We start from the raw sequence: 26,383 nt of genomic DNA, 5'->3' as shown, positions 1-26,383 counted from the left end.
CACAAAGGGCGATCCCGGATTCCTTGCCTAGCGCGTTATTACAAGTCTATATGATGATGGCTAGATATACTCACAGAGATCCATACTCTTTCAGAGCCAGAACTAGATCTACCACCATGTCTCTCAGTGATACTTCTGTTGAATCTACTCATTCCCGCCGATCCCAAGGATCTGCCAACATTCAAGGCTCAATGTTAGAAAGAACAAGGAAAATCCCCTCACATTGGACGATAGATGAAGAAAGGGCCTTGATTGATTACCTCTCCAGTAACAAATCTGGGGCTGGTGATGGTCTAACCTTCAAAATGACCACTTTTCAAGGAGCCGCTGAACATATCAAGAAGACCTTCACCCACCAGCATGGCGGAGAAAAGACTGCTGATTCCTGCAAGACGAAGTGGGGCAATGTATGTTTAAACAGAATCTAATACTTTCTATTTATTTCTAATGTTATATATCTGTAGCTCAAGTCAGCTTATGGTGTTGTTGTCAACATCAAGAAGACATCCGGCTTTTCATGGAGTGATGAACACGGTGCTGGAATTACAGATGAACATGGAGATACTTGGGACAGATATGCCAAGGTATGTAGTACTACCATATCAAACAAATAGTCTGCTTATTTTCTTTAACCTTAGGGCCATCCTGGTGCAGCACCGTACAAGACCAAAGGGTTCCCGCACTTCAGCACTCTTGACCAGATGATTCCCCAGGAGCTTATCTCTGCCAAGGGAAAGTACACTACCCATCAGCCAAAGGCCAGGACTCAGGCTGTTGCCGGTCCTTCCCCATCAGAGTCATCCTCTTCTGCAATGGGGCCTCCTGGTGGGTACTGGCCCCTACTTCCCCAATCATCCACTCCCACTGCCACATCTGGAATGGAGCCTGCGCACCGGCATGCCCTTCCCCCACCATCTACTCCTACCAGTGTAGAGACTCATGCCTCTCATGGTGTGATATGGCGCGTTACACTAGGAGTACATAGCACAAACTTGCAGCATCACTCTGTGTGCTATCCACAGGTATTCCACTATGAGGCGCAGCTTTCCCATGCAATGCGCGCCATTCCCGCGCTTCATGATGTATACGCGTGCACACGCGTTCCCGCGCTTGAGCACCCTATAGTGCCAGCCATCCAGAAGCATCCATCCACTGTCCACCAAGCCCTCTAGTGCGTATATTTCTATTTCTCTCATTTGCATATTGTTCCATCTTTATTTTTATCATGGATTCTCACTCATATATATCTTTACATACCTACTCGGTAGCGCTTCGGCTCCGCATTACAGCGCTTAGGTGCGCTATATAAGCGCCAGCAGTACATAGTACTACTTACTTTCCATTTTTACCACTTACCTTACCTTACTTTACTTTCCACCCACTATCTACCTAGAAGAACATAGTAGAAATCCATTTTGTCTATACTTCACATCTCTTTTCTCTTATCTTGCATCATATTATCACTTAAGTCTAACCTCTCTATTGTTTCTGCACGCGCGTGCGCTTTCCCGCACCTCACTTCAGTGTGTACCTCTAGATCTTTGCTGCACTCGCTTCCCCTTTAGGGTCAAACGCACTTGTCTCCTCAAGTAACGCAGACTAGGCAACGCGCGACCTTACAACTATTTACAGATACAGTCAGGAGCATCATTTGTTCCTCTCAGTATAGTTGTTTCTACACCGGCTCCACCGCCAATGAGATCACCATGGGTCCTCCACCAGCGCCGGTGACAGGACCAGGTGTCAACCTCTTGTCACCATCCTCCTCCTCAACTGTACCATCATACTATGCTGCTACAAGTGACTCAGGCTCAGGGCTGACCAGTATCAGCCAGAGCAAGCGCAAATCCAGTGCACTCAGTGAAGGAGACCAATCCTGCTCTAAGCAGAACTGGCCTCCCTCAGTAACTGCAACAGCCCAGCAGGAGGGTAGCACGGCACTTACATCAATTGCAGGGAGTCTTCCTCAAATCATTCGAGGGTTGACCATTTCTCCATCTGACCGTCCTCCTGCCACTGACCTTGGGCATGCGGTCAGTCTGCTTACTCAGACAGATGGTTTGACTGCGGATGATGTCATGATCCTCATGGACTACTTATCATCAAACTTGAATGAGGCGGTAGTATTTTCCAATATTAGTAGTGCAGAATACAGGGTCTTATGGTTGCAAAGGAAGCTCTCTAGCCTTCGTGCAAACAATTAGTAGAATAGTAGCATTTACTTTTACTTTTCAAGACTTATGTTGCTCGCTCTTTTTATGTTGCTTGCTCTTTGTTTGTTATCCCACCTAAACACGCGCTGATGAATCAAGAACCCATGTATTATCCTATTCAATTGTCCCCTTGAGTACAAGAAGGGTGAGAGCCAGACCAACATGAAATTTAGGTATATGGTAGGTATGTAACTACATTGGTGCAGGTACTGCTAGTCCACGACGTGCCCGTTCTTGTACATAATCTGCCCACATTGCAGCAGCTATCTCATCACGACGATCATCAGCTCTTCTCCTCTCTGTGGCACCTGCAGGTCCATCAGACAGCTCCCCCTGCACCGCTACATCACCCATGTCATCATCAGTAAGTATGGGATCGTGATCCTCGCCACGCAAGAAATCCTGCTCGAGGATATCAGGGTCGCAGCGGCGGATGAAGTTGTGCAATGCGCAGAGTGCCATTGGTACCAGCGCTTGGATATCCATGGTGTATTCAGGAGGGAGTTGCAAGATGCGCCATTGGTGCTTCATTACTTCAAAAATGTGTTCGACAATGTTGTGAAGTGAGGCATGTCGAAGGTTGAAGAGTTCCTTTGCATTTTGTGGGCTTGGATGTGCGTCAGATGTAGTTACAAATGAAGAAAAAAAAACGAACATAAGAGATGCCTGACACCACTCTTTGAGATGATAACGCACACCTCTGTAAGGAACCAGTAGTGCATCACACGTTCCAAATCCTGCATCTGCGAGGAGATATCTTCCATCAGGCATCTGTAAGTCATGTCGGCGGGCATCATTCCAAAGCGCAGCATCGGCAGATGAGCCATCACAGCCACAAAGTGAGTAAATAAATAAGAAATCGAAATCGCATACAAAAAGACAATTTTGAGAAATGAAACCTTTTCGATTACGCATGAAGGCTTGGTCAGGAAGCGATGCAAATGCTCGGATGTGCATTCCATCAATAGCACCGATGCATTTGTCAAAAAATCAAAAGCGAGGGTCATCACGAATTGATGAAGGGATTGGGGAAAGGCTTGTTGGGAATTGAATTTGAGTGGAGTAGAAAGGGTCGCTGGAGAAGAACACTAGTATGCGCTTGAAGTACCTGATAATGGCAAGAATTAGTATATATTATTGAATAAGTAGTTTACTTACCTTGAGATCGTGTCAGAGGACTGTTGGAAGCACTCACCAACATGGCGAGTTGAGAGACCGGTGTAGATGAGGAATCTTGACTATACGTGAAAACACTTAAAACAAAAGGGGTGCTCAACAGCAAGACCGGGATACGAGACAACGACTCGACCCAAAGGACAACCACTGAGAGAAGTTCCTCGAAATAAAGTGGAGGGAAACTCTGTGAGCTAGGCGGGCGCTAATAGGCGCGAGATGCGCGCGTGAGCGGGAGGTCCGAGAATGCGCGCGCGCGAAGCGAAGGCGCGCCTAAAGCGTTAGAGGCAAGATCTTACTGAGGAGTGAGTGCAAAGGTGGAGGATTGACAGGAGGATATGATCAGATAACAAGTGGGGAGGTGATCTATTCACTTTCCAGTACACAAAGATAAGGGAAAAGTAAGTCCCCGAACCAAAGGAAACCCTTCTGTATTTAAGAATGGAGAAGGCACGCTTCCGAGCGCGCTCCCAAACCGAGTAACCATATCAACTCTAATTATAACTAAGTTTAAATAAACTTTCCATAAGTAGCGCGGATGTCGGACCGAAGATTTTATTAGTTCAATGGATAAGATAGAAATAACGCACCAGCGAATCAGTAAGGACATGGGACGGATGGACGGACGATAGCGTGAAGACCTATGAGGAGGCGCGCGAAGCGCGCATAGCGCGTGCATAGGTAAGGCGCGCCTAAGTGCGCGCGAGTTCGCGCGAGACTGGTCCTTAGGAGTAGAGCTGTAACATATAGGAATGTATGGTTAAAGGCCGGATATTCGTCATTGAGACGCGCGAGTCTCTACACCGGTGACACACATATACAAGAAAATGGCCAGCTGTTCCTCAACCGTTACACCATTGCAAGATAGCGTAAATCCATTGGTCTGTAGAATTTCCAGCAGCTCTTCAAATGTTCCCAAGCTGACACCTAGATTGTTTCTGATTCAGTCGGGGTGACCAGCCATCAGTTCAAGGACCCAAGCTTGACCGGTCAAGGCTGAAGTGTGGTATGGGATGCTAGTGCGTGGAGTAAGGAATAATTGGTAGTATAAGGCTGAGATATGAGCAATAATTGAGGTCAGAAGTATGAAGTAGCGACGCCAATAGAGATCTTGGTTGTTTTGCGTCCACAAAGCCTGTGTTTGTCGCGTGATGGCATCCATGGTATTATCTATGTACCATATCGTCGTGTGGTGTAAAGAAGGAATCCGGGATCACCCTTTGTGTGTCACATGACACCAAATATTGATTTGTTGAATTTTGATTCGGCGAATTTTGCCAGTCCGTACATAGCCTAAAGGAGCGCGGCTGTTAGGCTTTCCATACCTATTACTGGCTGTTACAACTTGAAGCTGCTACCGTCGATTCAAAAGAAGCACAGTGTGCTACGCGCTGCTACTAGTACAAGTCACTTCGCTCGGCAGTGCGTTTCCTGATGGAATTGCCACTGATCGTGAATCGAATCAAAGTTTCAGTCGTAGCAAATGCGGCGGGTGATGTTATCGCCCTTTTCTTTCTTAACAGAGCTATGACGTGGTCTCGTAATCCCCGCTAATTGCAATAAATTTCGAAGCCTGGCACCCTGCTCGCGTCCTCATCGTGATGCACGATTCATTTTTCACTTTTGTACAGATTCCACGACACCTTACCAGTCATAAGACGGCCAATCGTATCTTCATCCCGCCTACAACAGTATAGAGGATCTCGGAGTCGCACTCTAGGCTTGCACCAGAACCAAGAAGATACCCCTCATGCCGCGATTTATGACTGTGGGGTACCCACTTCATCACGCTTGTCGTTCCAATCGTCTCGGCAATAGAGGTCACAATCCCTCTTACTGCGCCCTTGGGAGCAGCACCACTCAAGGGGAACCTCGTTTCGCTTTCAATCGAGCAAGATAGATGGAACGATTGGGCGGGCACGACAGAACCGAATTCATTTTTCAACAACGTCCTTGATAACTTTATCCAAATTACGAATACTCCTCCCTTCGTAAGAATAGGTGCTGACTCGGAGGACCATACTGATTTTAGCTATGACGTTGAGGTAAATAAATTTCTTTCGATGTTGAATCAGTTCGTATGTTTAGCTGGTGCATAGTACGAAGAAGATATTTTCCCTCCTTCGAGCACAATCACGCCATACCCAGAAGCCACTAATATCACTGTTGGGCAAGGCTTCTATGATATCATCTCTCATCTTCCCAACGGTAATCTAACTTTTTAGAGGCTTTCAAGCGACTAATTTGCTTTACTTCCAGGGACGGAAGTTCACTGGGGCTTGAACTTGAGGGAATACAACCTTACGGCAGCCTACCTCGAAACTGTCGCGCTCATGAACGCATTTTCTTCCCCTGCTGTCCTAGAGAAACATATTACTCTGAAGTTTATCGAAGTCGGCAACGAGGCTGATCTCTACTACGACAATGAGGGCCGTAACAGCAGCTGGAATGTACAAGAATATGTCTCTGAGTAAGTTTATGACGACGACTTCCTCATTAGTGCTGACTGGTATAAAGGTGGGAGGAATTTGCATATAACGTATCGATAACAGCCAACCTTTCCAAGTTATCTTGCACAAAATTAATCGGAGCCGCTTTCGCTGGGTCTTCTCATAACAACCTTAGCGGTTTCTCTCCGCAAGCTATATTTAATCTGGGCATCCTTGAATCTCCTGCAGGTCAACTGATCGAGACGTATGTCGAGCACAACCTCAGAATGTGGATGGCGTGCTGAATTCCATGGTTAGCATTTCGCAGCACCATTATAGTGGCTCATTCTGTACTGGCAGCGGAGCTGCGCTGCAGGACTTAATGACCAAAGACTATATCCGTGGTAATTTATCCGCGTTTATCCCGGATATTGAAGCGACCTTGGCTAACGGGTTGAAGTACATCCTCGGGGAGACAAACAGTAAGTTATTGTCTGATAATTGTTCGACAGCACTAGACTTGATAACTTGTTCATAGGTATCAGTTGCCATGGTGCACCTAGTAAGGTCGACCACATGAACAGTGGTCGCAATGACTTACATGTGATCGTCCTTTTTACCAGATGTCAGCAATACAGCCGGCGCCGCCCTCTGGTTACTTGACTATACTTTGTATGCCACACAAGTTGGTATTAGTCGCATACACTTTCATGAGGGCATTGGTTACAAGTACAATTTGGTGAGTACTCAGCTGAGTCAATGCAGCGTTACTCAATCTCCTTATGAGCAGATTCAACCCTTGACGCTTAACTACTCAATTCTTGACGGTTCCCCGATTACACCGCTGGCACCACACGTACAGCCAGCATACTATGCGGCTATCATCGTCGCAGAGGCTATCGCGTCATCTGGGACCACACAGGCAGTCGAAATCTCTATCGATGAAGATAATGTATCGGGCTATGCATTTTTTGAGCATGGAAGCCTCTCAAAAGCTGTCTTCATAAACACGGTCGCGTACTTTTCCGGCGCTGGTGCAAGGAATTCGACTCACATCGATTTCTCTTTCGCGGGTCTCGGATATCCTCCTAATAATACGAGCGTGAAGGCGCTGAAAATTGGGTATGAGCTGATTTCATCGTCGTTGCGGCCTGGATGCTAAAGCTATCTGTAGCTATGCCTCCGACACCAGTAATCTGACCTGGGGAGGTCAGACGTACGAGACCAGCGACGGTAGAGTTAGTGGGCCACTAACCGTCGATGTCTTACCTGTCAGTTCTGGAATAGACTTGCAAGAAACAGAAGCAATCCTCGTTACGTTTTCTTGATTGGGATGGTTTAGCATGCAATAGTAATTATAATGCAGTCACCAGGACAATTTTTCGTTGCATCTTGCCGCTATCACGATACATCCTTCGTACGTATCTATTTACATGCACATTCACCTATCATACACATTCTATCCACGTTCACTCCGTTTCAACAATCCTTTAATATTCAGTGTCTAGAATATTTCTTTCCCTCAGTCTTTCCTCTTCCTCATTCCTAGTTCAAGGCTCTGCATTTCTTAAGAGTCGCAGAGTTTTCAGTTGTTGACGCGTTCAAAAGTGAGAAATGCTATGCAGGCACAGCTTCGACCGTGTATGAGACACGCATCATCAGTGGATCCAAGAGGCTAAGACTCCCTGTAAGGGTCCTCGCATATCTGCTGATTGTAAAATGTGAGTTTCAAGTTCAAACTTGTATGATAGCGGAACCCCATCCACGGGTGGATGAAGAGGCTGGGGACATTTATACTTGGATTCTGTGAAGAATTCTTGGCCAAGTATTGCGAAGGGGAAGGGAGAGCATTGATCTACATTCGGTAGAATATGCGAGCGAGGGCACGCACAAGCAAGGCGCATGCATATACTAGGTTGTAAATGTCGGATGGAGCACTCGAATCCTCACTGAGAACCTTGTCGTCTGGTATTATGTGATTCCCTGAATTGTGCCCCTATATATTCTCTTCGAAGGTACTTGCCGCCATATTATTACTAATTTACAGTATGTTCGAGCCGACCCGACCCGACTACGGTCACTGGCAAGAAATTGGAGTCCTTTGAATGCTTAGCTACCTACTCGTACGCTATGTGATTATAATTGAGTCGATTGCTAGACGAAGGCTGGCAGTTCTAGGAAGCGCTTGCACATGTCTTGCGCTGAAGCTTTCTCCTCTTCCCAAGGACGTCGGGTTTGGAGACGAGCGTTTGAGACCGATACAATGTAAAATTTTATGAATACTGTGCATGTGGTGTTGTCAATGTATGAAATGAAAGCGTCCCGTTCATCGCAACTACAATATCTCCAACATCCTGACGTTCATCATGTCATCAACAGAAGTTATGTCCGCAACTTGCGCGATGATTTTGTTATCCGAAGCGATTCTCTTATACTCCCCACCCCACTGCTGCGCTAGCAAAAGTCCGCCAAAAGGCTGTCCGAGGCGAACGATCAACCTCAACTCTCGCGTAGTCGGTTCGTTGTATCCAGGAGACCCAGGCTCGGGCCAATCTTCTCCGCTCTGCGGCTCATCTGCAAAATTAATCAACCCGAGATCGGACCGATTCCACGGACGGACGAGCAGAAATGTCTGCCGAGCATGCCTTGCGGGCGAGAATTGAACAAGCTTGTCTTCCGTTATGACCAGCAGGTCTTGTAGCCCGTCTGCCTTGACGTCATAAATGAAACTTGTATCCCCGTCTTGACCAGGTCTCCGCCTGACTTCTGTGAGAGGAAATACGATGCAAGGCAATTGCAATCTGGCGTTTGCGAAACGAGGAATGCTGAGGTTCTCAAGAATGGTATACAGTTTCGAAGCTAACGCCACAGCCACAATATTATTTCGCAGCGTGGAGACCGACTTTTGCATGTCGTATTTAGATAGAGATGGTACCGTGCATGGCAGAGCCTTGTATGAAGAAATCTCGGTAGGGAGACAACTGTTGAAGTTGGACGATTGTCCCACCCAGTCCAAGGCCGTGATATCGCCCGAATGGGCTATGATCTCCTGCAGCAGTCGTCCGAGCGCCTTTTGTCTTTTCTCTCCATAGATGACAGGAAGGTTCACATCAAAAATGCCGAACAAAGAGTAGGCAATGTCTTCCTCCCTCGTGGTGTCACGGTTTGACGCCCATCGGAGTTTCTCTCGGGCATCTCTTGTACCCGGATGGAAATCAACGAGCGCCCACGCATTTATGCCTGTTGCATTTTCCAACTCCTGCATAATGCTGACAGACTCCTTGTGGTTGCGTGAGCGGTGATCGAGATATAAGGTCCAATCTGCTTGGTAGAAGAGAACAACTTTAGGAGCGAGGAACTCCTGAACGGTCCATCCTCGCGTGTTCCAAGTGCTGTTTGCGAGCGCGCCCGACTTTGATGAAGGAGGAACATCCGATAGGTAGACAATGGTGAGCGCTGAGTAGTGATACCAGACAAACATGGAGTTGACTGATTGCTGGACCTCAACATTGTTGTTCTGATCAATGCAGCATGTATCGCTCCACGCCCAACGATGCCCCGCATTGTGTGCAACTTTGCAGAACTTCTGCAACTTCACAATGGTTCCGACCGGATCCAAATTGTATACATTGTTGCCCTGAATGTTGTGCAGTAGCGGCTCCTTCCTTTCCCACCTATGGGACAACATGACCCAGCTGAAGTACTTCGCGGCCGCTTCTTTGATGGACTCCGTTTGGTCGGGCACATGCATCATCAATGAATGCAAAAGCTCTTTGTGCTCTGTACTCTCCATGAATGCGTTTATCTGTGCATCTCGATCGCACAAACGTCCAGTAGAGGTGTTGATTAGACGAAGGGGGGCGTTTTCCAGTTGAACGTGAATGGCTTGTCGAATAGCATCTTCTATTTCAGATAAATTGGCGTATTTATAGCGTAGCTCTGCAAGAATATAAGTGACCTTCAAGTCGGCGCTTGAGTTGTTTGGGGCTTACGTCGTATCTGTGGGTCGGGTGTATCATCCAACTTGGAGAGCATGATTGTGAAGGCCTTGAATGCATCATCATAGCGATGTGCTCCATGAAGCGCTGCATGCTTCAACTCGTACCCGAGATAAGATGAAGGGTTGAGCTCAATGACCTACGAAATTCATCACAAATGTTTTAACAACGACGAATATCGTCCGCACCTTTTCCGCATCCGAAAGGGCTTCCGCATAGAGCTTTTGGCCCAACTTCACCTTACTGCGATGCGCAAGGTATGAGTAATCCGTCTCGAATGCTTCGGAAAGTGTGCTCTCGATCGACCAGAGATGAACATTACCATCATCGTCTCCACTCGCGAGTAGTCCTCCGCTGGAAGAAATTGCGACGCAGAAAACCAATGTAGTATGTTCGAGTGCCTGTCCTATCTGCTGGTGTGACTTTGTACTCCACAGGCGCACAGTCTTATCGTGCGAGGCAGTGACAATGAAGGAGCCATCAGAAGATATGGCCAGGGAATAGATTATGCGAGTATGACCGGTGCAAGGTTGACCGATCTGGCACGCATTTGATGAGTCCCAAAATTTGATTTTTTTGTCCGCAGATGCGGAGACAAGTTGCTGGCCGTCAGGCGACCACACAACGCTTTCGACCCAATCGTCGTGAGCCTCGATCTTGAGAAGAAGCTCAGTGTTGCTGGTGCGCCAAACCCGAATGGTACCGTGAGATCCGCCGGATGCTAATTTTAGCCCATCCGGGCTGAAAGCGACACACAACACCATACCCACATTACATCGGAGCGTTGAGAGGACAGCGCCGGTCTCTGCATCCCATATAATGACTGTGTCATCCCATGACCCGCTTGCAAGCCTCTTTCCATCGGGGGAGAAGCTTACTGAAGACACCCGGCGTGTATGCTTCAGCAGCGGTTTGAATAGCATCTGCTTGCTCTCGACGTCCCAGATGATGATGGTTCCGTCTCCTCCAGCACTCGCAATTCGCCTATCGTCTGGCGATACAGTAACTGATGTTACTATGTCACTATGTCCCTGGAATGGCCCTCCCATGAATGCTCTTTTCTCCATGTCCCAGATCCGTAGGGTTTTATCCTTTGAAGCAGTGACGATCCGTCGACCGTCTTTGAAGAATGCGACTACCAACACTGCCTTCGTGTGCACTTGCATTGTGTATGTTGACGCTAGCTCTGTTGTCTGCGCCGGCGTCCTGTGCCTTCTCACAGTAAGATATGCTTTTTTTGTTACATCGAGTAATCCTTCCATATCGCTTAACAGGATGATAGACTGTCAGTAGCAGTTAAACTTTGAAATTGATGAGGAGCATACCCTGGTTAAATCGCTGATCTTATATGGTGTCGTGAGTGGAGTTGGATTTCTACTCGTTTATAACCCTTGCAACTCATGTAGGCGCTTGTCCGTTCTGGCTCACGGCGTACTTACCACATTACACTGACAGACCCTCATACATATTTACTGAGTCCATAGGCTTGAAGACTGCCAAGTAGAATATTATATAACCCTCTTAGGCAGGTGAGCCGCAATCAATTGCCGTGATTATACCCTATATGTTTGCTATACCCTGGTGGTGGGAACTAAGCTGCTGTGGATGAGAGCGATACGTGGACGTCAGGCTGCCTTCACAATCGCATACATTTCCAAATACTGGTGCGAGGAACGCGCCCTTTTTCACTGGTTCCGACGCCGCAGTACTTACTGATAATTGATCTTTATAGGGGCCGCGATCTGAATATTTGCTGTGTCTGTCCAGAAGTATTCCGTTGATATCGCCTGATATGGTGGTCCAGGTCAGGGCTATAATATTACGTTGCATTGACGTGGATACCAGGACACTATTGAATGCTGTGGCTGTCCAAAAGTATTATCCCTCCAATACGACTGGTGGTCTCGGTCACCCTTGAGCTTGAGTGTAGAGAGGATCATCCCATATAATAACTGTGCTATCCCATGAACCGCTTGCAATTCTCTTTCCATCGGGGAAAAGCGCACCGATAACACTCGACCTCTGTGCTGCACCAGCGGTTTGAATAGCATTTGCTTGCTCTCAACGTCCCAGATGATGATAGCTCTATCCCATCCACCACTTGCAATTCGCCTATCGTCTGGCGATACATCAACTGAAGCCACATCGCGGCTGTATCCCTCGAATGGCTCTCCCATAAATGCTCTTTTCTCCACGTCCCAGATTCGCAGAATTTTATCCTTTGAAGCAGTGACGATCCGTCGACCGTCTTTGAAGAATGCGACTGCCGTCACTGCCTTCGTGTGCACGCGCATCGTGTGTGTTGGTAGCTGGGTTGTCTGTGCCGGCGTCCCTCGCCTTCTGACAGCAGGATACGCTTTTTCTGCCACATCGCGCAACCACTCCATATCGCTGTACAGGGAGATAGACAGCCAGTAGCGTTTGAAGTTGACGAGGAGTGTACTCTGTGGTTAAGTCGTCTATCTGATGTATCGCGAGTAGAGCTGGATTTCTATAACTCAATTCATTTAGGCTCTTTATATATCGTTTGCTCTGCTTCAACGTGGATCTCATTCCGCTCCTTCCATTAGTGGATGACTTCCCGCAGCATTTAGAAGTTAGAACGTTGTTCTACTTTCCGGGCACATCACACCATGGACACCTGGAACTACACAGGTAGTCGAAAATGCTGTGAACGAGAGCGATGCGTCAGGCTATGTTTCAAGCATTGTAACCTCTCAAAAGCTGTCTTTGTCAATATAATCGCATAATTTTCTAGTACTGGTGTAAGAACCTCACATCACAATGGTCGTTCTTTCGCCAGTTCTGGCGCCGCAGCCGCGCAGCGCTGATGATTGGGTATGAGCTTTCTCATGATAGCGGCGATCTGAATGCTGCGGCCGTCCGAAAGCATCTTCCTGATGCTACCCATCTGAATTGATGATCAGGGCTCGTTACGTGGCTTTGGCATGAATAATTTAATGCTGCAGTCATTCTATTCTAATACACGACCTCCTGAACGATTCGTTATTGGCCTTTGGACACCCTGGATTGGCAAGACAACGCCATCCCATCGTCAATCCAAGTTCTCATTCACAAAAGTACCATCACTCACACAGCTACTGGTCTACACTGGGTCTACGAGACCGATATCTGGAACATCTCTTTAACCTTTGCTACAACTTCCGGAACTCCCGTATTCTGTAAAAATGAAAAAAGGCAATCAATGATGAGACAAACCCGAGAATCACGACACATCCCACCTTTGTAAGCTCATCGCTAATCTTCACACATTCCTTCCCATCAATCGACCCAAGCTTGATCACGATATTCAACGCCTTGCTCCGCTCCTCATACCCACTGCTCTTCGTCTTGAAGTCGTTGGTCAGCCAAGTTCCAATCCCAAACGAACCTGCACGTGCGATTAGACCATGAGCAACCAAAGATAAGGCGACGACGCACACTTGAATCCCAGCAGCTGGCACTGCTCATTCAACTCCTTCGCCTTCTTGAAATCTAACCCGTCGCTGAAGATGATAGCTTTTTGTGTATGATCCATCCCGAGCTCTTCGTACATCCGCTTAGCCCTCGGTGCGAATACTTTGGGGTCTCCCGAGTCTTGACGTAGGGCTTTCCATTGGCTAGCGCGCCTATGATCGAATTCCTATAAATAAATCACCAAGAATGAAGATGAAAATAAAAATAAAAATAAAATCAGAGACGCTGCGCATTGATAAAGTGGACATGCGTACCCGATAAAACACTTCAGTGGAGAACGTATCCGTGAGTGTGACTGACAGAGTGTCTCCGTAGAGGTTGGACCAGAGGTCTAGAGCTGTCCCAGCAGCGTCTTTGTAATCTCCCAGCGCCGCAATCTAAGTATAATTCCTGATCAGAGGAGATCTTATCATCAAGAAAGTGGAACTTGCGCCCATGAACCACTCGCTAAAATTCACAAGTCAGAAGTCAGAATGAACACAAAAAGAACAGCTACATACTGAGCGATCGTGCCTATCACATTGAGGTTGTATCGCATTGCGAAGTAGACCTGCGCATCTGCGTCAAAAAAAACCCAGAAGGAGACCACCGATATGAAGAATAGCATACATTACTAGTTCCAAAAAAGCCCTGCTTCCACTCATGCGCATCCCTCGCCTTGATAAGGCCTCTCACCACTAAATCCTGCGTGACGAACGACCGCCTGCGCCGCGTCCCGAATTCGCTGAACGTACATCGTGCGTCTAAAAGGGATGTAGCTTTATGCGTGGCTTGTTCTGACCCGTGCACGTACTCAGTACCACGAAAGAATGAAAAATGAACAAGGGGATCTGACTCACCTTCCTGGCCGGTATAATCCCAATCTTGTTCTGCATACCGGAAATACATCTCACACAGACACGCCATGAGCGGGACCTCCCATAAAACGGTCTCCAGCCACGGACCGTTCACTTCGATCTTGACGTTGCCCATATCGGGGTCATCGGAAGACGGGAGGAAGGTGGCGGAGATCTACGGGGGCGTGTCAATGAAGTGCAAGGAAGGAGCGTGACGGGCATGTAATCACTTGTTCAGGTTTAAACCTGTAAGACTGGAGATAATCGAGGTACGCAGGCTTGAAAAACTTGCATTTATCTTGGAGCCATGCGCGTTCGTCTTGTGTTAGTTGTACATCGGCGAAACCTGCATGTATTAAGTCAGCACACAAAATTGAATAGTCAGAGAAACAAACCGTTCAGCGCTTCGCGAAATTTCTGTATGCATGCTCTGGAGAACTGACGGTGCTTGTCGCGGTGCGTGAATCGATAGACGACTTGCGTAGTGGGGTAGCATTCGAAGATAGCCTGTTGCATCGTGAACTGCACAACTGCATCAGAAGAGGTGACCTTGATGGCGCTACTGCAATACATGCCTTGTACAAGTCAGTATCAAGGATCGATACGACCTTGAATTCAGACTGGACACTAGCGCTCGTCATGATGATGATAGGTAGAGTAAGAGAACTTGGGGTTGCTTAATTACCGGCACCGATTACCGATCGTACAAAACGGTTTAACCGAAGCCGCTAGCTACAGTTGGCATCAATCCTATGTCTCAGTCTCCTTCGCTACAACCATTCCGGGCCCGGCCTCAAGTTTATCCACCAAATCACCCGTCCGTTCCCTGAGCGCATCCCTCATCTCACTCCACAACACCTTGCCCGCATCACAAGCAACTCTAAACACCTCCTCAAAGCGATCCATATGCAACCTGGTCTCCATCTGGACGAGCGTGACGCGTCCGGTACGAGGCATCACGCCCACCACGACGCTAGGGACGTCGTTTTCTTCGACTGTGGTTAGATCGAGCAAGGGTTGGGTGCCGTACACGCCACCGCTGATAGCGCAGACAAAGTCGAAGAGGGGGATACCTGCTGTTGCTAGAGCGAGGGTGGAGGCATTTATGCAAGCGGGGAGGAGGCCGCCATCGAGCTGAAGGACATGTACGAAGATGTCGATTGTGCTGCGTGGATAGAGATGGGTTTGGACGACTGGTTCGAACGTGCTTTTGATTGATGCTGCGAGTTCAAGGAGACGCCTGAGTGGTATTAACAATATGCGTAATAAAGTGGGTGTCAATGACATTTACTTGTCAGATCTGCCTCTTCTTCTTCGTTCACCGACGCCAAAAGGGGCGAGTTGAACTTCAACGTTTAGTGTTGCGCGATCGTGGAATGTTTCGCGTCTTGTTCCTTGTTTTGGTTCGTGTGGACCGAGTACTGAGACGCGTACTTGAGTGAGGCCGTGTGAGTAGGTGACGCTGCCGTCTGCTGTTCCTTGTGGCGCAAAATTGATGGCTAGTGTCCGTAGTTCATAAGGTCTACGACCGTCGCTGCGAAGAAGACCAGCATTAAGTAGTTCGATGCGGGATGACTGGATGTGAATATGTGGAAGACGGTTATGTTGGGAATATTGAGTAAAGTGGGCGCACCATGGTTGGTCAATATAAATGTCAAGAGCTTGTTTTCAAAAGTCTCACGCAAAAATTGTACATTATACATGATTCTTTTGATCTCGACGCAAGCGTGCCTTAAGCTTGTGTTTTTGCCTGTTTTGAAGCAATCGATCTGTGAGGAAGCGAGGAATATTAGTCATCGCGGGTGAAGTAAGATCTGGCTGGCAAAACTCCCGAGCTCTCCGTCAAGTTAGTAGTACTAGCTCTAATTGTATCTGTTGCATTACACCGTGAGTACTACCGTCAGCAGTGCGCCGTATTGATGCTTTTCGCGTGGAAGGGATGAATTGCATAGCGTATGCATTACCACGCAGTACTACAAAGGAGGCGATGCATCACAGGTGCGCTTCAGTTACAGCAATCAATGCAACCTGTGAGCGCTTGCGCCGGAGCTGTCCTCTTCGTAAGACGTCTGACTTAAGGATTATGTTGTCTGTAATACAAGACAATGTATGATACGATACAGGTGTGTTGTCAGAGTAAGAAAGAAAAATGACCCGTTCTTCGCAGCTATAATATCTCCATCATTCTGATATCCATCATGTCGTAAACAAATGCCGTGTCCTTAACTTGCGCGATGATATTGTTATCCGAAGCGATTCTCTTATACTCCCCACCCCACTGCTGCGCTAGCAAAAGTCCGCCAAAAGGCTGTCCGAGGCGAACGATCAACCTCAACTCTCGCATGGTGGACTCGTTGTATCCAGGGGACCCAGGCTCGGGCCAATCTTCTACGCTCTGCGTCTCGTCTGCGAAGTTAATCAGCCCGAGATCATGCCTATTCCACGGACGGACGAGCAGGAATGTCCGCCGAGTACGCCTTGCAGGCGAGAATTGAACAAGCTTGTCTTCCGTTATGACCAGCAGGTCTTGTAGCCCGTCTGCCTTGACGTCATAATTGAAACATGTATCCCCGTCTTGGCCAGGCCTCCGCCTGATTCTGTGAGAGGAAATGCGATGCAAGGCAATTGCAGTCTGGCATTTGCAAAACGAGGAACGCTGAGCTTCTCAAGGAGGGTATACAGTTTCGAGGCCGATTCCACAGCGAAAATATTATTTCGTAATGAGGAGACCGAATTCTGCATGTCGCGTTCAGATAGAGATGGCAGTGCACATGACAGAGCCTTGTACGAGAAAATGTCGGCTGGCAGGCAACTGTTGAAGTTGGACGATTGTCCCACCCAGTCCAGGGCCGTGATGTCGCCCGAATGGGCTATGATCTCCTGTAAAAGTCGTCCGAGCGCGTTCTGTCTTTTTTCTCCGTAAATTACAGGGAGGTGGACACCGAAGATCCCAAACAGCGAATACGCGATGTCTTCCTGCAAAGTGGTGACACGAGTTGACGCCCATCGGAGTTTCTCCCGGGCATCTATCATCCCTGGCCGGAAGTCGACGAGCGCCCGCGCACTTATGCCAGTCGAACGCTCCAACTCTTGCGTGATAGCGAGAGAATGTTTGTGGTTGCGTGAGCGGTCGTCAAGATATAGGGTCCAATCTGCTTGGTAGAAGAGAACAACTTTGGAGCGAGGAACTCCTGAACTGTCCATCCTCGCGTGTTCCAAATGCTGCTTGCGAGCGCGCCAGACTCTGATGAAGGAGGCACGTCCGATAGGTAGACAATGGTGAGCGCTGAGTGATGATATCAGACGAACATAGAGTTCACTGACTGCTGGACCTCTACATTGTTGTTCTGGTTGATGCAGCATGTATCGCTCCACGCCCAACGATGCCCCGCATCACGAGCAACTTCGCAGAACTTCTGCAACTTCACCACGGTTCCAACCGCATCCAAGTCATATATGTCCCTGCCCTGAATGTCGTGCAGTAGCGGTTCCTTCCTTTCCCACCTATGGGACAACATGACCCAACTGAAGTACTTTGCAACAGCTTCTTTGATGGGCTCCATTTGGAGGGGCACATGTATAACCAATGTGTGCAGGAGCTCTTTGTGCTCTGTACTCTCCATGAATGCGTTGATCTGCGCATCTCGATCGCACAAACGTCCGGTAGAGGTGTTGATTAGACGAAGGGGGGCGTTTTCCAGTTGGGCGTGAATGGCTTGTCGAATAGCATCTTCTACTTCAGATGGACTGGCATATTGCTGGCGTAGCTCTGCAAAAATGTAAGTCGTCTTCAAGTCGACGCTTGAGCTGTCTGAGGCTTACGTCGTATTTGTGGGTCGGGTGCATCATCCAACTTGGAAAGCATGATTGTGAAGGCCTTGAATGCATCTTCATAGCGTTGTGATCCATGAAGCGCTGCATGCTTCAACTCGTACCCGAGATAAGACGAAGGGTTGAGCTCGATAACCTACGAACATCATCGCAAATGGTTTAACAAGGACGAATACCGTCCGCACCTTTTCCGCATCCGAAAGAGCCTCTGCATAAAGCTTTTGGCCTAACTTCACCTTACTGCGATGCGCAAAATATGAAGAGCCCGTTCCGAATGCTGCAGAAAGTATGTTCTCGATCGACCATAGATGAACATTCCCATCATCGTCTCCACTCACGAGCAGTTCTCCACTGGGAGAAATTGCAACGCAGAAAACACGTGCAGTGTGTTTGAGTGGTTGTGCTATCTGTTTGTGTGACTTTATGTCCCACAGGCGCACAGTATAGTCGTCCGAGGCGGTTGCATTGAAGAAGCCATCAGAAGAGATGGCAAGTGACCTAATGGAGGAAGTGTGACCAGTGCAAGGTTGACCGATCTGTGACCCATTTGAGGAGTCCCAAAACTTGATTGTTTCGTCATTCGATGCAGAGACAAGCTGCTGGCCGTCAGACGACCACACAACTTGAATGCTGTTATAAACCCAATCGTTGTCATGAGCTTTGATGTCGAACTGAACCTCTGCGCTATCGGTGCTCCAAATCCGAATATTGCGATATAATCCGTATGCTAATCTTAGCCCGTCCGGGCTGAAGGCCACACACGACACCGAACTCCAACACTCGAGGGTTGAGAGGACCGCGCCGGTCTCCGCATCCCATATGATAACTGTTTCATCCCATGACCCGCTTGCAAGTCTCTTGCCATCGGGGAGAAACACACCGAGGACACCCGGCGCATATGCTTCTCCAGCGGTTTGGAATAGCATCTGCTTGCTCTGGACATTCCAGATGATGATGGCTCCATCATCTCCACCACTCGCAATTCGTCTATCGTCTGGAGATACGGTAACTGACGTCACGACGTCACTATGTCCCTCGAATGGCCCTCCCACACATGCTCTTTTCTCCACGTTCCAGATTCGCAGGGTTCTATCCTTCGAAGCAGTGACGATCCATCGACCGTCTTTGAAGAATGCGACTGCCCGCACTGTCTTTGTGTGCAACCGTATCGTGTGCGTTGGCACCGGTTGGGTTGTCTGCGCCGGCGTCGAGCGCCTTCTCACAATAAGAGACGCTTCTTTTGATCCATCGCCGCGGCGAAATCTCGACATATCCCTGAACAGGGAAATGGACGGTCAGTAGCGTTTGAAGTTGATGAGGAGCGTACGTTGTGGTTCAGTCGTCGATCTTATGTGTCATGAGTAGAGCTGAATTTCTGCCCACAACCCAGTTGATGTGGGCTCTTTATATATCGTTTGCTCCACACCACGTTGCTCCAGCGTGCATCTCATCGTGCTCCTTATCCGAATCAGCATCTGTCTATAAACGCCTGTCATATTAATTCCTTCATTCTGTCCGGGCTTCAGCACGGCATTGATTATTCCTCTATATTATTCCGAAGAATTATAATGGAAGAATTACGCTTGATGGATACCCCGAAATTTCATTTCCTATCAGGTGATACCACTCCGTCCTTCATACATATCACTCCTGCCAGACGCAATCACTATCGTGACTTCACTCCAGGTACATCTCACAATGGATATCTGACATCACAACATATCAAAGGCTGTCTTTATAGACATGATCATCACCGGTGCGGGGAACTCATTTCACAATGTTCTTTCTTTCACTGGCTCCGGTGCTACAGTGCTGAAAATCGGGTATCAGTTTTTTCACCCATCTGACCTAAGTGAGAGATCAGGGCTGCTAACTGCTAACTGTAGGAGTAGATTTACAACTTACAAGAGACATAAGAACAATCCTTGGTGTGCTTCTTTGATGCATATGATTTAATGCTACAGTGATTCTCATGCACGACTGCCAGGATGCTTTGTCGTTGAGCTTTGAACGACCTGACAAGGCGATGCCATCGTCAATCCAAATTGGCATTCACAAACGTACCCATCGCTCATAACTGCTGGTTCCTGGATCATCCCGTGTTCTGCAAGAAAGACAGAAAGACAATTAATGACAAGACAAAACTGAGAATCACAACAGTCAAGCTCAAGGAGCCTGTTTCCAAAAGTCTTGCGAAAAGATTGTACATTTGTTACCTTATCTGACATACTACGTATTTATTCTTTTGACCTCGATGCGTCTGAAGCATGCAAGCCACTTCTGGCCAGCATTGCGTTCGACCTTTTTCCCTTCTTCCGTTGAACTATACACTGCATCCAAGATGGGACCTTTTCCTTCATTCCTTAGTTCTTGTTCCTCAACAAATTGAAAGAGTGGATGAGCATCTAGATGAGCGCGCATCCACTGTGCAAGATCCTCGACATCGGTGATGGTGTAGACGATTCCACCTGGTGCGAGGACGTACGCGTATTCTGCAAGAAGGGTGGGTGATATGATGCGTGCCTTGTGTTTGCGTATTTTGAAGTGGGGATCGGGGAAGAGGAAGAAGAGAGCAGTGAGGGAAGCTTTTTGAAAGAAGTTTGGGAGGAATTTCATGGCGTTAGCGCGGATGACTGACACATTTTGATAATTGTCTGAGGTTGCGCGGAGGGCGGTGATACGATCTTGAACATACTGTGTTACTTGAACACGAATTTCAAGACCTGCGGATATAAGAAAGGGGTTTACATAAGACTGACTGACTGACTGACTGACCGATGATGAGAGCGTCAGGGAATTGAGGTGCTAGTGTGATTAACAGACCACCAAATCCACATCCAATATCTGCAAAGGATGGTCTCTGGTTTACAAAGGCTGGATAATGAGTTGACCAATCGATTGAATCAGGTGATGATGGATACACGAGTGAATGGTCAGAGAATGGATTCGCATGCGCTCGTTGTCTGTAATGTTTTTTCTGTTCAAAATTTAGTCTTTTATGTATTAGATCTAACTGGACTGACCTGTGGGAGCACTGAAGTTGCGTTGCTCATCGTTGCCGCCACCGCCGCTGCCGCCGTCGGCGCCGTTCTCTTTCGCTTTGGCATTTTCCTCGGTCACGGTTCGGTTCTCGCCCGCGTTGCTCCCGCGTCGACCCACTGTTGACATTTTTCCCGTGGTCCGATGTTTTCCGATATTCTCCCTCTTAAATTTCAATTTCAATTTCACCCCGGCTTTCAATTTCTTCTCTTCACTCTCCATCATGGTTGCTGCTACTGCTCTCCGTAATGTCTTCAATGTCGTAGGTCAACTTTAACCCTGTAAAAGCTAACACTAATCCTTCTTCCTAGTCACGCTCTCCACTGCTTGCACGTACCTCAATTCGATTCTCTTCAACAACAGCTTCAAGACACCTTACTCTAAAAGAACGTCTTGCCGAGCTCATCCCTACAGAAATAGAAAAGGTTTGTGTTCTATTATTTCACCCTCGTGACGCTAATTCCTTCCCAGGTAAAAGCAATACGAGCAGAGCATGGTAAAAAGGCTTTCGGTCCCGTAACAGTCGACCAACTCTATGGTGGTATGCGTGGTCTCCCAGCTCTCATCTGGGATGGCTCCGTACTCGACCCAGGTCTGTCATCTTGTCATCTTGTCTTTCTCATATTTCCCATCTCACGCCTGTCTAGAGGATGGTATCCGTTTCCGTGGAAAGTCCATCGACGAGTGCAAGAGTCTTCTACCTGCAGCACCAGGTGGCTCGGAACCCCTTCCAGAAGGTCTCTTCTGGCTTCTCCTCACTGGTGAAATTCCATCCAAGGAACAGGTTGCAGAGCTTAGCCGTGACTGGGCTGCTCGCGCTGAGATACCTGATTTCGTAAAGGAGATTATCGACCGCTGCCCTCCCACCCTTCATCCCATGAGCCAGTTCTCCATGGCAGTCACCGCGCTCAACCATGACTCTGCCTTTGCCAAGGCATACCAAGATGGCGTCTCTAAGAAGGAATACTGGAATTACACATTTGAGGACTCCATGGATCTGTCAGTATTCATCCTCCATTCAGTCAACCAATCCTCATTTCCCCCTTAGCATTGCCAAACTCCCCAACATTGCAGGTCGCATATACCGCAACGTATTTGGTGATGGAAAACTCCCTGCCATCGACAACAGCAAAGACTACTCCGCTAACCTCGCAACCCTTCTCGGCTTCGGTGACAACGAGGCTTTCGTCGAGCTCCTTCGTCTCTACATCACCATCCACACGTACGTCTTCATTTATACTAATCAACACAAACTAACACCACCCAAGCGACCACGAAGGCGGCAACGTTTCCGCTCACACCGGTAAACTCGTCGGCTCCGCCCTCTCCGACCCCTTCCTCGCATTCGGCGCCTCCCTCAACGGTCTCGCAGGCCCCCTCCACGGCCTTGCCAACCAAGAAGTCCTCCTCTGGCTCCGCAAAATGCAATCTCAAATCGGTGAAAATGCCACGGACGATGCCGTCAAATCTTATGTCTGGTCCACCCTCAAGGGTGGCCAAGTCGTCCCCGGCTACGGTCACGCCGTCCTCCGCAAGACTGATCCCCGCTACACCGCCCAGCGCGAGTTCGCCCTCAAGAACCTTCCCAATGACCCTCTCTTCAAACTCGTTGGTCAGATTTATGACATCGTCCCTAGTATTTTGTTGGAGGCGGGTAAGGCAAAGAACCCGTGGCCGAATGTGGACGCCCATTCCGGTGTACTGCTGACCCATTATGGGCTCCATCAAATGCAGTTCTATACCGTGCTGTTTGGTGTTTCCCGTGCGTTTGGGGTGGCTGCTCAGTTGATCTGGGATCGTGCCCTTGGTGCTCGTGAGTGTCGATTTATCTAATCTGGACTGATGGGATACTGAAAGTATGTTATAGCTTTGGAACGTCCGAAATCGTACTCGAGTGAAGCTATCCAGAAAATGTTCAAGGACAGGCAGTGATGGATTCTTGCTTGTTTCGGCTGTTGTTTTCGCATATCATTATGGCTACATGATTCATAGACTATCTTAAATCCATGAGCTATTTTTCTAGGGAATGCATAGACTTGACTTTACCTGTTCCTCAAGCCCAAGTATGACCGGGCAGTTCGCAGGAGACATGGACGGTGTGTAAGATCTAGGCGGAGGTCGTCTACAGCTACCATTTTTCCAATCTGGATCTAATTTCGATCTCAGTCCAATATTTGCATCACTGAGCCTTAGGCAGGGGCCGCAGGGCAGTATATTTCGGCTTTTCAGGCTAATGTCTCATCCCAACATCACAGCACCGAAAACGCAGTAAAAAAGCCAATCAATGCTTGTGGTATGCGACCCTCATCTGACCGCCTTCATCGAGCGCTACGTATGGAGAAAGACCTTTCTGCTATCTTTGAACGACCTGTGTGTTATAAGAACACCATCACCCGCTCAGCGCTGCTCCATTTGTGATTCTATGATTCAAGGCAGAGGTGCGCTAGCTGTATCACTTTATCTTTGGACAGGTTTATCTACGGCAGCGATGTACATAAAGGTACGTTTCCCACTGCCAATGAAACACAGCTTGTCATACCAGTTTCCGTCGCGCATCTCTTGCCTACCTAGGGTCAAACTAAATTCCTCCAGGTGAACCTCGCAACTCATCATTATGATTTCTCCAGGTGGGTATCATGTCTCTACGATGTTTTCCGCCATTTTTTATCACGTATTCAAGTCATCCATGAAGGGCTTAAAGCACAACTCACTGATGCTCCCAAGACCCTCCGTCAGGTCTCAAATCATGGTTTGGTCTTTGTTGGAATTATCGGAGGAGCCGCTCTTGTAGTTTGTGCTTTTTGGCTATCGGTCATCCGCACATGCAAACTCAAAACAAACATCGCATCCTCTGAATCCGCCCCCCTCCTAAATCCAGATCAGCCACAGGCTCATAGTCAGGTGAGCATGCCCACTTACTCGGCACAACGCGATTGAAGAGCACGAACAGAGGGATCACACCGTCACGTCCACGCTCCTATGTCCCGTCTGTGCAAATCTAGATTTTCACAAGATCTTCCTCGATGGTATCCCACCAAAGGAGGAGATCCCGCTTGGTTCGCTCTCGTCCATCTTGGAGAAATCCTACCAATGCAATTTCTGCCGCCTCATATCCTTTCATGTCCGTCGAACATGGAAGTTGGATGAGGTTCCTCACGTCGATCTCTCGGGGCTTGGGCTCGGGGTGTACTCGAAGAATTGTGGGTGTATTCGGAAGCCCTTTTATCAGCCTGAATTCCGTTGCTACCGCTTGCATGTCATCAAGACGAAGGACGTAGGGGGCCTTTGGAAGAAACATCTAGCTTTAGGAGAAGGAAGTCCGTTAATCATTCACCTCTTGCAAGAAGATGCTTTCAAATTCGGGAGACCAGCCGACCTTCATGGCCGTAGGGTGAAGAACACCGTGGATATTGGTCTGGTGCGGAAGTGGATTAGCCTGTGCCAGCAGAACCATGGAGATAAATGTGGAAACGTTTGGAAAATGTACAGGAAGCTGCCGGGGTTTGTGAGGGTGGTGGACGTAGTTTCGATGGCCGTGGTTCCTGTGCCTTCTGGCTGGCGTTATCTCACCCTCAGTTATGTTTGGGGAGGCATCGGCGCAGAATATTGGACGACGAAAGGTAACATAGAGGAACGCTCCACGCCTGGCGGATTGAACGCGTTGAATCTACCCGAGACCATCACTGATTCGATTGTGTTCGTTCGACAACTCGGTGAACGTTACTTATGGATCGATGCTCTATGTATCATTCAAGACGATTTGCTTGACAAGTCCATTCAGCTACGTGCTATGGATTTGGTCTACGGCCTGTCTCACCTCACGATAGTCGCTGCTGGCGCCATGACGGCTCGAGACCCTCTCCCAGGATGCCGCCCACGAACTAGAACACTGCAACAGCACATCGAGGTCGTTCAAGGGCTTCATCTCTACGTGGCTCCTCCAAGACTTGGGGAGGCTCTCGCTCAATCCACGTGGAATACGCGTTGTTGGACATATCAAGAGAGTGCGCTCTCCTGCCGAAGGATATACTTCACTGGGCCACAGGTCTACTTTGAGTGCAAATGTGACATTTTCTGCGAAGACATCGTCGCCGAAAGCAAGTGTCTCCCACTCTCCCACAGCTTCCTCCAGTCGTCATTTGGAGAACCTTTCCCATACCTTCAGTCAGTTTCGAGTTACATGGGAGCTGTTGATAGGTATACACGACGCAATCTCACCGTGGAATCGGATGTCGTTGATGCTTTTACTGGAGTGACGAACGCTTTAGCGATGGCATTTGAGCTCGGTAACCCAGACAGAACCTTTCAATATGGAATGATGTTGCCAGACATGCATCTCGCACTTCTCTGGCAGCACGATCCACAAACACCTCGCGCCCGTCGTTTGCTCCCTGACGGAGGCAGCTCACCTTGGCCCTCTTGGACATGGGCTGCGTGGCGTGGCGGTGTTATCTACAGGGGAGTGGATGTATATTTGAGGACTCGGATGGGCAATTTGAGCAGTGCACCATCAGTGGATGAGACACTTGTTGATCCTTGGTACATCGTGGACGACAGTGGCGATACGGTGCAGCTTGCTGTTCACCAGGTATCCTGGGTCGTTTTGAGAGCAAATGAAGAAGAACATGCATATTCTGCTCCGCGAGGGATCTTAGACCCAACGGAACTGACGCTAGACATTCATCGACCGCTAGAATCAGGCACTCTCGTTTTCCGCACGACTTGCAGCCACTTTCGCATTTCACGGCGAGGTGGTGAAGAACCAAGTGCATATGCTCACGGTCTCTTCGATATTCTCTCCATTTCATCTTTTCCTCCCATTTGGGTTGGCACTGCCGTCCTGCCATTAGAACCTGTTCTGCCATCTTCTCTCGACTTCATCGTCCTTTCCCGCACCAGTTCGCGCAGCGTATATGACGAAGGGAACCTTATGGGTTATGATGGATGCTTGTTGCATGTGATGGCGGTAAGTCAAGATGAGGGCTTGATGGAACGTGTCGGCTTGGGCGTCATTCATGAAGCCGCCTGGGTTGTATCAAGGCCGGAGAAGCAGGTAGTGTTTCTCCGGTAATGGCGTACCTCGGTTGTTTATGTACCAAATTCACATCCTTGAGATTGTTGGGGAATTTGGTACGCAAGGTCATTCCACACGTATAGATCTGTTTGTTCATTTCTTCAATATGCTATTGAAGAAATCCGACTGCAACATATCGTTGATACAGATCATGGTAGTTTGAGCCGTGCGGAATTACAGTCTACCGAAGCCAGTAGTCACTATGGTCAGCCAATTGACTTTGGATAAACGCTCATCGACATCGATGTTAGCAGAGTTTCAACAACTGATAGCTGATCGATGGCACATAGTGCTGACAATAGGCCGGCATGCC

At 48.3% G+C, this 26,383-nt stretch overlaps 10 protein-coding genes across 10 annotated transcripts; 5 read left to right on the top strand and 5 right to left on the bottom strand.

The window, feature by feature from the left end:
* Positions 1-116: 116 nt before the first annotated feature.
* On the top strand, positions 117-1,172 carry F5891DRAFT_1197953 (uncharacterized protein; the record flags this gene model as incomplete). The annotated part of the gene is made up of 3 exons (XM_041368571.1): positions 117-407; positions 465-584; positions 639-1,172. 3 exons carry the CDS (start codon positions 117-119, stop codon positions 1,170-1,172), a joined length of 945 nt encoding a protein of 314 aa, XP_041217880.1.
* Positions 1,173-1,706: 534 nt separating this feature from the next.
* F5891DRAFT_1197952 (uncharacterized protein) lies at positions 1,707-2,185 on the top strand (the record flags this gene model as incomplete). Its single annotated transcript, XM_041368570.1, has 2 exons — positions 1,707-2,123; positions 2,174-2,185. The coding sequence occupies 2 exons, from the start codon at positions 1,707-1,709 to the stop codon at positions 2,183-2,185; spliced, it is 429 nt and encodes a 142-aa protein (XP_041217879.1).
* Positions 2,186-5,136: 2,951 nt separating this feature from the next.
* Positions 5,137-7,440, top strand: F5891DRAFT_1282574 (glycoside hydrolase family 79 protein; the record flags this gene model as incomplete). The annotated part of the gene is made up of 10 exons (XM_041370544.1): positions 5,137-5,206; positions 5,241-5,431; positions 5,486-5,594; positions 5,646-5,856; positions 5,904-6,080; positions 6,134-6,297; positions 6,354-6,377; positions 6,439-6,554; positions 6,606-6,937; positions 6,990-7,440. 10 exons carry the CDS (start codon positions 5,137-5,139, stop codon positions 7,141-7,143), a joined length of 1,548 nt encoding a protein of 515 aa, XP_041217878.1. The 3' UTR covers positions 7,144-7,440.
* Positions 7,441-7,759: 319 nt separating this feature from the next.
* F5891DRAFT_1282573 (WD40-repeat-containing domain protein) lies at positions 7,760-10,979 on the bottom strand (the record flags this gene model as incomplete). Its single annotated transcript, XM_041370543.1, has 3 exons — positions 7,760-9,754; positions 9,808-9,952; positions 10,002-10,979. 3 exons carry the CDS (start codon positions 10,977-10,979, stop codon positions 8,151-8,153), a joined length of 2,727 nt encoding a protein of 908 aa, XP_041217877.1. The 3' UTR covers positions 7,760-8,150.
* Positions 10,980-12,542: 1,563 nt separating this feature from the next.
* F5891DRAFT_1070915 (Quinolinate phosphoribosyl transferase) lies at positions 12,543-14,790 on the bottom strand. The gene is made up of 12 exons (XM_041363289.1): positions 14,702-14,790; positions 14,522-14,648; positions 14,357-14,472; positions 14,130-14,301; positions 13,900-14,066; positions 13,791-13,840; positions 13,722-13,737; positions 13,545-13,667; positions 13,255-13,456; positions 13,056-13,204; positions 12,908-12,993; positions 12,543-12,838 (listed from the first exon to the last, which is right to left on the bottom strand). The coding sequence occupies exons 1-11, from the start codon at positions 14,765-14,767 to the stop codon at positions 12,931-12,933; spliced, it is 1,251 nt and encodes a 416-aa protein (XP_041217876.1). The 5' UTR covers positions 14,768-14,790; the 3' UTR covers positions 12,543-12,838; positions 12,908-12,930.
* On the bottom strand, positions 14,791-15,833 carry F5891DRAFT_1070909 (exoribonuclease, exosome component 4). The gene is made up of 3 exons (XM_041363288.1): positions 15,760-15,833; positions 15,418-15,701; positions 14,791-15,366 (listed from the first exon to the last, which is right to left on the bottom strand). The coding sequence occupies exons 1-3, from the start codon at positions 15,760-15,762 to the stop codon at positions 14,877-14,879; spliced, it is 777 nt and encodes a 258-aa protein (XP_041217875.1). The 5' UTR covers positions 15,763-15,833; the 3' UTR covers positions 14,791-14,876.
* A 460-nt stretch (positions 15,834-16,293) lies between these two features.
* F5891DRAFT_986917 (uncharacterized protein) lies at positions 16,294-18,282 on the bottom strand (the record flags this gene model as incomplete). Its single annotated transcript, XM_041377840.1, has 6 exons — positions 16,294-16,723; positions 16,807-17,412; positions 17,451-17,895; positions 17,949-18,093; positions 18,143-18,234; positions 18,261-18,282. 6 exons carry the CDS (start codon positions 18,280-18,282, stop codon positions 16,294-16,296), a joined length of 1,740 nt encoding a protein of 579 aa, XP_041217874.1.
* A 1,904-nt stretch (positions 18,283-20,186) lies between these two features.
* On the bottom strand, positions 20,187-21,064 carry F5891DRAFT_1131633 (putative methyltransferase; the record flags this gene model as incomplete). The annotated part of the gene is made up of 3 exons (XM_041364693.1): positions 20,187-20,680; positions 20,733-20,934; positions 20,981-21,064. The coding sequence occupies 3 exons, from the start codon at positions 21,062-21,064 to the stop codon at positions 20,187-20,189; spliced, it is 780 nt and encodes a 259-aa protein (XP_041217873.1).
* Positions 21,065-21,219: 155 nt separating this feature from the next.
* On the top strand, positions 21,220-22,928 carry F5891DRAFT_1197945 (citrate synthase-like protein; the record flags this gene model as incomplete). Its single annotated transcript, XM_041368569.1, has 7 exons — positions 21,220-21,258; positions 21,308-21,421; positions 21,468-21,588; positions 21,644-21,995; positions 22,045-22,218; positions 22,265-22,809; positions 22,864-22,928. 7 exons carry the CDS (start codon positions 21,220-21,222, stop codon positions 22,926-22,928), a joined length of 1,410 nt encoding a protein of 469 aa, XP_041217872.1.
* A 252-nt stretch (positions 22,929-23,180) lies between these two features.
* Positions 23,181-26,088, top strand: F5891DRAFT_1117761 (heterokaryon incompatibility protein-domain-containing protein). The gene is made up of 4 exons (XM_041363819.1): positions 23,181-23,496; positions 23,568-23,623; positions 23,677-23,897; positions 23,947-26,088. Exons 2-4 carry the CDS (start codon positions 23,611-23,613, stop codon positions 26,065-26,067), a joined length of 2,355 nt encoding a protein of 784 aa, XP_041217871.1. The 5' UTR covers positions 23,181-23,496; positions 23,568-23,610; the 3' UTR covers positions 26,068-26,088.
* The last annotated feature ends 295 nt before the right edge of the window (positions 26,089-26,383 follow it).

The sequence above is a fragment of the Suillus fuscotomentosus genome (genome assembly GCF_016647785.1).
Source record: "Suillus fuscotomentosus strain FC203 chromosome Unknown F5891scaffold_136, whole genome shotgun sequence".
Taxonomy (NCBI): Eukaryota; Fungi; Basidiomycota; class Agaricomycetes; order Boletales; family Suillaceae; genus Suillus; species Suillus fuscotomentosus.
This window is presented reverse-complemented; position numbering and strand designations above follow the sequence as displayed.

Excerpts from the sequence above, each read along its gene's own strand:
- F5891DRAFT_1070915 (XM_041363289.1), bottom strand. The coding sequence starts at position 14,767 with ATGACGAGCGCTAGTGTCCAGTCTGAATTCAAGGTCGTATCGATCCTT. Across the intron at positions 14,473-14,521 it reads ATTTCGCGAAGCGCTGAACG|GTTTCGCCGATGTACAACTA; the intron begins GTTTGTTTCTCT and ends TAATACATGCAG. Across the intron at positions 14,067-14,129 it reads GGATTATACCGGCCAGGAAG|AACAAGCCACGCATAAAGCT; the intron begins GTGAGTCAGATC and ends TGCACGGGTCAG.
- F5891DRAFT_1070909 (XM_041363288.1), bottom strand. Across the intron at positions 15,367-15,417 it reads AGAAGAGGCAGATCTGACAA|GCGTCTCCTTGAACTCGCAG; the intron begins GTAAATGTCATT and ends AATACCACTCAG.
- F5891DRAFT_1117761 (XM_041363819.1), top strand. Across the intron at positions 23,898-23,946 it reads AGCCACAGGCTCATAGTCAG|AGGGATCACACCGTCACGTC; the intron begins GTGAGCATGCCC and ends GAGCACGAACAG.